Source organism: Rattus rattus, chromosome X (genome assembly GCF_011064425.1).
Source record: "Rattus rattus isolate New Zealand chromosome X, Rrattus_CSIRO_v1, whole genome shotgun sequence".
NCBI lineage: Eukaryota > Metazoa > Chordata > Mammalia > Rodentia > Muridae > Rattus > Rattus rattus.
In genome coordinates this window covers 30,045,300-30,056,054 of record NC_046172.1, presented here as the reverse complement: position 1 = coordinate 30,056,054, position 10,755 = coordinate 30,045,300, and the positions used below count along the sequence as shown (strand labels likewise).

The window sequence follows — 10,755 nt, the reverse complement described above, 5'->3', positions numbered from 1 at the left end:
CATTCACAGTCATGAATATGCACACACAGACAGACACACACATTCACACAACAGAGACATGCAATTATTTTGTTTCCACTGCCAAATTTAAAGCATCACCAAACAGGGGGTGAGGGGTGTGTTCTGAAAGGACAGGAACCCTTTGGAGCATCCTTTAAAACACAGCATATGGACAACTTCTATGCAGTCTGAATTTAAGTTTGGACTGCTCCAATATATAGATAGTGAACTTCTCTGCTTTTATCTATGATACACTATAGCGATGTATGGATATGTGTGTGTGTGGGGGAGTGGGTATTTGCATGCCATATTTCCATGTGGTAGTCAGAGTACAACTCTCTCCTTCCACCATGTGGGTTTCAGGGACGGAACTGAGGTCAGCTTGGTGGCAGGTACCCTCTCCTCACGCCTGCTCTTTAATTTGAAAAGTAATCTCTAGAATGGTCAATTTGGATGTGTTCAGTGGAGCAGCTCTGACGCCTTGTGAGAGAAGATCGCTAATAAGCCCTTCACAAAGAAGAGGCTTCAAAATGGTGAGGAGGGCACTTTAATTCCTTCTAGCTTTCATTTCCTTTTGCAAACTGGACGGTTACCATATCCTACAAATCTTCTCAGGCACTTCCTCAGCAGATCATTTCATCAAAAACAGAATTCCAAAATGATGACACCAGCTATGAAACAAGGAAGTCAGCACAATTTTATTGAAATGTCTTAGTAAACGGCATGGGATCTTAAAATTCTCTAGTCTCTAAAACCAGGGCAAGCACTGCAAGGAATATATCCCTGAATTTAGTCGACATTGTATCTAACAAAGGAAAGTTAGCATATGAACATCTATCAGTTGACTAATAAAATTTAGGTGGAGGCTAAACAACTTTGGCATATTCATTTTCCTGGCTCCCCTTTCTGGCTAGACATCCCTAACATTCTCCTTCCATAGAGTTGGACAGAGCTGATCTATTTGGTGGTTTCCATTATATTTCTTTACCACAAGCAGCAAGAAACAAGAAAAGTTCTGAATTAAGGCTGCTCACGAGGCAGCCTTCGTCATTTTAGCCAAACTGAAACCATCAATATTTAAAACCGCATTTCCACTAAATAAGGCTCAGTCCAGGCTAATTAGTTCACAAAATGTATTCAGAGGTGCTTTAAAATACTAACTCAGGCCAAGTAAGGGCAGAAACCATGAGCTCTCAATTTCATAGAACAGCCAGATAGATTTTTTTCTGGCAGGGTTTTAAATCTGAACATTATTATTTTAAGATCCACTGTACACATTAAGCTTTAAATATCTTAAACAAAATGATTACCAACTGGCTTTTGTCATGCCAACACTTTGGGACCTGTGTACACAGACACACACACAGAGCTATCTCCATGTGGGTATGCACAAGGATGTTTGCAGCATAGCCATAAAACCCAAGAAATACATTCATCACACATTTATCAAAAGTAACAGTTGCATAGTATCAAACAGGTCTTGACACACGTCTTAGCCAAGGCTTTACAGTCAGACTGTACCACAGAGCTGAGCATCCCAGGTGATGCGGACCACTTTCTTCAGAACGGTTACAAGTAAGGTATTGTCAAAATGCCAGTTTCTATAATAACATAAATTATACTTTGTAACACTGATTTGAATTCTGCTCCTCTGACAGCTGATGTTCCAGGGTGCTGGTTGAGTATGCTACTCAAATGGATAGGATTTTTCTACCTGCAGAATTTAGGGCTGAGAATTTACCTATAATAACCAGCAAGGGGCGGGGGTGGGACTTTTTTTTTTTGTTGTTAGCATTCCTAAGCTTTAGGTACACAGGCAAATCCTCTTCTTGGTGAGAAGGAAAATGATAGGTTGTCCACTTTTAATGATGATATAGAGAACTGCCTTTATTGTTTCTTTCGGTTTGATGACACACAGTCTAATTCTGCAGCCCAAGCTAAGTTGGAACTCACTGTATAGCCCAGGCTGGCCTTAAACTTGTGGTCCGTACAGACCTCCACACTTCACTAAAAGATTGTTTTATAAAGAATGCCATCCACAATGAGATTCTTCTTCTCTAAGCTTTCTGAGCCATTTCTTTGAAGTTTATTTTAATGGATCAGACATTCACTTTTGCAGCCACTGTTTTGTAGCCATCTCATATCTACATTTTAGCAGCTTTAGAGATAACTAGTCATTAGAAATTTAGGACTTCCGATGACATAGGGCCGAAGAACATTTAACTCAAGCATAATTATGCAATTTTTGAATAAGTACATTTGGTGGCATTCGACACTTCACTATTTTATGTATGTGAAAAAATAATAATCAGCCAAAAAAAATGTAAGGGGATTTCAAGGAGTCTCTCTTTTGGAAGACACCTACGAGAAGAAATTATTAGGGAAAATGCATGGACGTGAGCTTCATCCTAAAGAGTAATTCCCCTGGGATAGACAAAGTTGTACATCTAGGTGGCCACAAAATCATTGCTACATCCTGAAATGGTATCCAAATCACAGTGATCACTGATCATAATTTGGGAGTTTTAGTTAGGTTGACAGTTATGGCATATCTTCAAAGTGGCGATTAAAAATGGTACAGCCTTATATTGTCTTCAATATGTCTAATATCTACTAAGGAAAGTCAGTATGTCAATGACTATCTTAGACTCAATAAAATTCAGTCCTGATAAAGGACAATAAAATAAACTGTTATCATTAAAAAAAATTTCAAAATTCATGATAGTATAAATTTTCCAAGGTTGTCTCTGAAATAAAGGCTATTTAGGATTTTCCCCAAATAGCCACAGGCCTTATTATATATTTACACAGAAGGCTTCCATTTGAAGTCACCTTTGGCAACCTCAAAATATATGTATGACAAATTTCCACAATGGGATTTTAGGCTTAAAAGTTGTTGCCTCAAATTACTAAAAAAGAATGAGGGAAAAGACTATTTTCTCATTGACATCACTTCATTTAAAGACCAAATAACCAGCACCTTCCTCTGCCCTCCCCCAGAACTGCTAAGTAGTAGTCTTGCGCTTGAGAAGGAGACAGAGGACCCTCAGAGTGTACACAGATCAGACGCTTTTGCCAGTGATCATCCTAAAATTGCTGAGTCCTAATGCTAAAACAGCAGGCAGACAAAGACAGTGAGAAGTTGGAGGAGGCTTGCTCCCCCTTCAATATTCCAATCCAGACTACAGCGGGACATGGCTGAACAGATAGGACACGGATTCCCCATTGTGGGTTCTTCGAATGGCCTCAGCCAGAATCATTGAAATGTCGATCACCTGAACAGCAAGGGGAAAACACAGAAGACAGAGTGAGTTCTATTTCTTTAAAAGCTGAAAAGCCAGAAAGCCTACAAATGTCTTTTCCAACACAGAGATGGGATGTTTTGGTCAAACCTCCTTCAGCCATTTCTTTGGGGAATGACAAACAACTGTGGATTTTAGCTTCAAAGACATCAGAGCCAGATGAATCAAGTACTATCAGTTCTTGGGAAGACGTTCAGTGTGGACACTCAGGGATGCTGCTACCCACCACAGATGGTCCCTTCTTGGGACACTGGCTGTTTAAAAACTTAGTTTTTTTTATTCATTTGCAGAGCTTGTTTTCTTTTTTTTATTTTTATTTTTTATTTATTTATTTTTTTTTGGAGCTGGGGACCGAACCCAGGGCCTTGCGCTTCCTAGGCAAGCGCTCTACCACTGAGCCAAATCCCCAAGCCCCAGAGCTTGTTTTCTATTTAGAAGATATATCTTTTCAAGTTATAACTTTCATTTTCATTTAAGTTTTTACTCTAATCCCAGCATCCATTTATAAAACACGGCAATATTTTTCACAAAATAGAAAGTAAATCCTATACAACCTACATCTCAATCTGGAATACTAACCAATAAAGTTTTTAAAATTTTTATTTACCATTATCATTAGTAGTGTGGTGGTGGTGGTGGTGGTGGTGGTGGTGGTGTGTGTGTGTGTGTGTGTGTGTGTGTGTGTGTGTGTATTTACCATCATTATGAGTAGTGTGTGTGTGATATGTGTGGCTGGGCACACATGTGTCTTGGCATGCATATAGAGTCCAGAAGGCAATTTTGCGTAGGCACTTTTCTCCTTCTACCTTTAAGTGGCTTTTGGGAATGGAACTCAGATGGCCAGGCTTGTGCAGTAAGTGCTTACATCCCAAGTCATCTCACTGCCCCCCCCCCAGAATTGTTAAAAACATTGAGTGTCTGTCATGATAAAAAGACAACCATGGTCATCATTTAACCTTGGGTCAGCAAACTCCTTTTCCTGTAAAAATATCAGAAAGTTAATAGTTTTGGGTTGTCTCTGCATCAAACCCTCAGTTCTTTCATTGTGGTGCAAAGGCAGACACAGGCCACGTAGGGATGAAACATGAGGATGTGTCAGTAAAACTTCAAAATAAAGAGATGGGATAGACGTGGCCTTTGGGTAGCAGTTATTGAAGTACTATTTATCAGGCATAAAAACTTAAGGGGCCATTATTCTGTCAATTTTCAAACTTATTTCCTTGTGCTCAGATGTATCTTTTTATCACTTAGCTAGATCAGAAACCACGAACAGTACCACTGGGTCCCATCTTCATGCTTACTGAGGGGAACCAGAGCTTCCAAACACATAATGATTAGCCAGGGGTCACTGAAAAATCAGGTTGAAACAGAAGCTGCAGTGGATGTGAAGTGACTATCACTCTGGCACCTTGTGAGCACATAGTCAGGAGGGGCTTGAAGAAGCAGCTCACTATATATGTTAGTATAGCTGACTGCCCTGCCCCAACTCTATTTTCAGAGACTCTTTACTTAGGGATAGAGTTGTTGGTCTATGCAGTCAATCTCTGTTTAACTTTGTTTTTCACTGTTGGCCATGTTAGGCGAGTGCTATATCAAGCTATTTCCCTGATTCTTTAATTGTTTTATATTGTGATTTTACTCATTTGCTACTTCTTTTCTTTCTCACCATCTACCACTGGTGCTAGTTGCTACTTCATTTTGTTTGTTTGCGAGATAAGATTTTCTGTAGCTTGGGTTGGTCTCATGATACTCCTGCCTCTACCTTTCAAGTCCCACCCTACACAGATCAGTTCCTGTTTCCTTTTTACATCATATTTTTAGAGATAATGCCTCATCCCTCCTAGGATGCCTTTGAAATTCGAGGATGAGTTTGAGTGCTGGATCTTTCTACATCCACCTCCCTGAGTGCAGGGATTACAGGTGTGCATCATGGCTACTTTATTTGGTGCTAAGGCTGGAACATCCAGAATCATGCATGTTATGTAAGTGCTCTACCAACAGCATTCCATCTCAGCCTCCCTTCTTCTCCATTTCCTTCCTTCCTTCCTTCCTGCCTGCCTGCCTGCCTGCCTGCCTGCCTGCCTGCCTGCTTTCCTGCCTGCCTGCCTGCCTGCCTGCCTGCCTGCCTGCCTGCCTTCTTCATTTGCTATTTCCAAATAGTGACCATTCAGCGCTCCATTCTGGCCTTTCTGAGGGGTCTAATACGACTGATATTCCATCGTGATGAGAAACTTCTGTCTCTCTCTGCTAGCATCTGCCTTAGCAAACAGAAGGCTGGATACTATGGAAGGGCCTGAAGCAGGTGCCTTGATGCCTGGATCTGCCTGGGGTATAGACCGTACCTGAATTTTGGAACAGTGTTTCATTTTGTCCTCTTGTGGAATTGTGTTGGTGACAACAACTGCTTCAAAGGCAGCATTATTTATTCTGGAAATAGCTGGCCCAGAGAAGATTCCATGGGTAAGAATAGCATAAACTTTGGTGGCACCAGCTGAGAGTAACCTGCACAATAAAAGAAAAAAGTTACTAGACGTACCGTATGCCTGTAACTCTAGCACTAGGGAGGCCAAGACAGGAAGACTGTGAGCTACTGAGCTAGGTCCCATCTCAAAAGAATTAGGCATCCACAAATATTTAAATAGTCTTGAAATATTCTACCTTGTTTCAATATTACAAGTAAAATGTGTGCCCTATAAAAGAAAGGATGGGACAAAATCCATCTGTATTATTATTCTAAACTAGGATCATTTAAACGTATGTTAGCAAAACCCTTTGTATTCAGCTAAATTAAAAATTATCAACCTTGACACTTATACCTATACAATGATTTTTGTCACGGGGGGTAGGAAAGTTCAGTAGCATCCTTGGTCCACACACTAGCAACATTCCTATGTCCTTAAAGGTGACCCCCATTGACATCTTTAGACATTGTCAAATCCTGTCCAGGGAACCAACTCTCCCATGTTGAGAGCCACTGATTTCAACCAATAGTGCCAAAACATATGACAAGGAATCAAGTTAGAATTATTACCAGTGAGACCATGGAGCGTCTCAAATTGCATCATACAGTCATCTGGCCAAGGGAGTAGGAGAGGCTCCTAGCCTTCCAAGTATAGCCTTGTAGCCTTTGGAAAGCCACATGAGCTATGAGACTAGCCCAAAGGTTGAGCCGAAGGAAGCAAGTGTGGAACAAACAAACAAACATCCTCTCTTTCTGGGCCTGATTTCTAAGGAAGTATTTTCTGACTCTTTCAAAAATGATTTGAAAGCTCAACGCAGAAAATAAAAAGCCCACGCATTTTTGCTGGTGGTGGTGTTTGCCTCCTTTGGCCTAAAAACATTTCTGTCAATTCATCAGCAATAATTAAGAAAAAATAGACTAAATTTCTAATAATGGACGCTTAGTGTGTAACGACACTTGACAAGCTGAGCTCAATCTGTGTGATTCATAGTGGAAGGGGAGAATTGACTCACCAAAGTTATCCTCTGACCCCCACTACTGTACCATAGTATACATGCCTTTCCTAATGCACGTATGCATACACGCATACACACACACACACACACACACACACACACACACACACACTGAATTTTAAAAGGATGTCTTTCTTTCCTAAGGAGATGTTTGTCTTTCCGAGTAATCAATTCCACATACTTATCTGCAGCATGACAGATGGTACCACATGTGTCAGCCATGTCGTCCACCAGGATAGCCACACGGTCCTTCACATCGCCCACAAGAACCATCCGGTCCACTTCATTTGCTTTCTTTCTCTCTTTGTGAATCAAAGCAAATTCCACATTCAGTCTGTCTGCAATTGATGTAACCCTGTGGAAAGAAGCAAGGAACATCTAAGAATTCCTTACTGGGCACTAGGCTGGGAACTAGCTCAATTGGAAATGCTTGCCTTGAAGAGTAAGAACCCGATTTCAATCCCTGAACCCATGTTTAAAAAAAGCCAGGAATGATGGCACATGGCTGTAATCCTAGCACTGGGGAATCAGAAACAAACAGATTTCTGGGTCTTGTTGGCAAACCATGCTAGCCTACTTAGTGAACTCCAGGCAGGTCCTCACTGAGAAACTCTGCCACAGACTTTTCATGAGCATGTATAAATGCCTGAGTACTATCCCTAGCACTGAAAATAAATTTAAATTTATTTACAAAAATAAAATCTGTTTTTGAAAAGCATATTTTAAGTATTCAGTAAGCAACCACAGTCAAGATAATGAAAAGAATTGGGCCACACTTGTAATACCAGACATAGTCGAGACTCTACACTGTACAATCTATATGGAAAAGCAGGCTAATGATGAACTAAACGTCTACTGCAGATTGCTACAAATTGTCAGGGCACCCTAGCAGCTAGGTAAGACGGCTGGTTAAGAAACTGGTACTGCATTTGTTAGGATTTGGGAGTTCATTTAAAGCTCACAAGCATAACTGAAGACAAGGTGATTAGAACTTACAAAACATTTTCTTGACTTCTGGAACCAAGTTACAGACAAATGTATTTGTTAGCACATCCAGACAATCTGTAGGCTTGTGAGAAGGGGCATCATTGAGGCCTAATGAGATTCTGCCCAGATGTATTCAACCTGAAGGTCTGTAGGCTGCATGTAGCCAAGGACAACTATAAATATGGTCCAACACAAAATTGTAAACTTACTTCAGAACATGAGATTTTTTTAAAAAAAAAGTTTATCTTTGTTTTTTAGGCTTGAAGGTTTTGCTTTTTGTACCAGTGGTCATGGAATCCAGAGGAGGGTGTTGGACCTCTTTTACTGTTTACAGGTGGTTGTAAGTTCCCTTGTAGGGGCGGGGAATGGAACGTGGGTCCTCTGGAAAAGGAACCAGCAGTGTTCTTAACTCTAAGCCATCACTTAAGTCAAGTTTTAAAATAACATATGAAGTTGCGAAGGAAAAGTGTGTGTGGAAGGCTGGTAGAAGCAAAAGTAGAGGTGAGAGAAGGGAGTAAGGATTTAATGAAAATGCATTATACACATGTAGGACATTATCAAACAATATAAAACAATGAGATTTAAAAATAAACCTCAGTTGCATGGTTCTCAAATGGAAACTTTCCTCATGACAACAGTATTACAATGTCAGAAGTTTGCGATGCCATCCAATGTGACTGGTCATTGTTCTCGACTCAGGAAAACCGGAGCATGGATGAGAAAGAGAACAGGAAGTCAGGGTCGGAGGGAGCCCATGACATTTTTGGTTTGTCTGAGAAAAACGCACTCTGATGACAAAATCTCTTTTGAAACAGTGCATCAGTCCAATGTGGCATGAAGGGTTTCCCTGTTTTAATTTTTAATACAATAATCAGTCACAGTATAATTCAGGTTAAAAAAATGGAGAGACTAACACAAATTCATCCCAACTTAGGAAGCAGTGCATGGAGGATACTCTTTTCATATAGGCACATTCATCATGTCCGCCTTAGATGACAACCAAGAAAGGAGTATGTGACTGCATCCAGACAAAGCAAGTAGACAACGGTCTGAGAAAACTCACTTTTTTGTGACTGATAGGGCAGCATAACACACACAATGTTAGTACTCCACTCAGGCTGTCATATTCCAAGTCTGAAAACTTTCAACATGACACACACACACATACACACACACACACACACACACACACACACATATATATGCGTGTGTGTGTGTGTGTGTGTGCGCGCGTGCTCATATATATCATGAATAGATATTTACATATTCAACATGACATATATATATATAGCATATGTATTTTTTAAAGCAGTAAATGTATTTAAAGTGATACATAGCTATTAACCTCTGTCTAGTCCCAAAACATGTCACAAAACCAAAAGGAAACCCCATACTTATAAATTGTGTGGCTATGCATTTTGGCATATGCACAGATGAGCCTATTTTTTCAAATCTTCTAAGCATTAACCCCAGAGATGAACTGCTAGACCATCCAGAACGCTCTACAACTTATTCAGCCAGATTTCCCACAGCCTTAATACCTTTTACTCAACAAGACCAAAGAAACTGAGATAACCTTGCTTTGTTTTTTAGTGTGTGTGTGTGTGTGTGTGTGTGTGTGTGTGTGTGTGTGTGTGTGTGTAGGTGCTTGTGATCATGCATGTGCAGCTGCCAGACAAGCATGTGGAGTGTCCTGCTCACTGTACTCTGCTGTATCACTTGAGACAGAGCTCACTGAACCTAGAGCTTGCCATTTTGGTTAGGTTAGCTGGCTCACAACTCTCTAAGATCTGCCTATTTCTGCTTCCTAGTCCTGGGATTACAGATAGGTGCAGCCATGTCCAATGTTTACATAGGGGCTAGGGATCTAAATTCAAGTCTCCAAGACATGTGAGGCTATATTTTGGCTTTCTGGGAGATTAGGCAGCTTGACTATCCTTCCCAATAGAAAGAAGCACAAAGGTAAATGATGCAGGAATTTGAGGAAACTATCATCACAAAAATCCAGAAGCTGAAATGGGTACATATACACATACACACAGGTACCCACCAATGCTAGAATTGTGTATCCAATCCTGTGGAATTGGGAATTATAGGTGGTTTTGAGCTGCCTGATATGGGTACCAGGAATTCAGCTCTGGTCCTCTACTAGGTAAGAATAGCAAGAGCTTTTAACCACTGAGCCATTTCTCCAGCTCTTTTATAATCTTAAACTTGTGTGTTGCTGCTGGGACTGTTGGAAGGTGATGGTGGTGAGAGAGTAAACCTGGGACTAAGTTGAAACAAGACTCCAACAGGAAACCCTGCCTAACGCAGAGATTCGCACATTTTCTCTCCAGAGTAACAAGCAATGAAATTCTAAACTGCTGCCCCTGTGGGAACAGGAAGGAGATTTACCCTGCCTCACTTCTGATTCAGGGTGAAGGTCAGATCTTTTTAGAACATTCTAAACCACATCTCAGCTCTCCTGATGGCTGCTTATTTCAGTTCCCATTATGCATATGAAGAAAACCCACAGGTTGAAAGTTGAATTTAAAGTGATCATTTGGGGTAGTTCTTCAAGGAACCCCAAAGAAATATGTGCAAATTCTCTCAGGATTACATAAAATCTCACAATTTGACAAAGGTATGTGTGTGGGGGAATAAGACATTTAAGGATAACGAGACAACCAAAGTGGAAGCCATTAACAGCTGTAACCAAGTCATAAGACCAAAGAACGAGCCAGTGGAATTAGTTGAAAATGAAGATGACGGAATTTCTTCATGCTTTAAAAAAATAAACTGGATGCTTGGAAAGGAATAAAAGGGTAATGAGGAACACTCAATCGAGAGTTGTGAGAAAAGAATGTGCTTTGTGAAAGAGAAAATAGCATTTTAAATTATATCGAACTTACAAACACAGTAGCTAACGCAATGCAAATACCTAAATAGAGTAGATTAAAGGTAAGATGAAGTTATAGAATGTAACCTAAAAAAGGAGAGAAGAGAA

At 40.4% G+C, this 10,755-nt stretch overlaps 1 protein-coding gene across 1 annotated transcript in view; it reads right to left on the bottom strand.

Annotated features, from left to right (window-relative positions):
- Positions 1-672: 672 nt before the first annotated feature.
- Positions 673-10,755, bottom strand: part of Prps2 (phosphoribosyl pyrophosphate synthetase 2) — a 35,836-nt gene continuing 25,753 nt past the window's right edge. Inside the window, exons 5-7 of the mRNA XM_032889995.1 lie at positions 6,961-7,134; positions 5,645-5,804; positions 673-3,275 (exon numbers count right to left, since the gene is read on the bottom strand). Of these exons, the coding sequence (XP_032745886.1) occupies positions 3,183-3,275; positions 5,645-5,804; positions 6,961-7,134 (427 nt within the window). The 3' untranslated portion in view covers positions 673-3,182. The remainder of the gene's footprint in view (positions 3,276-5,644; positions 5,805-6,960; positions 7,135-10,755) is intronic.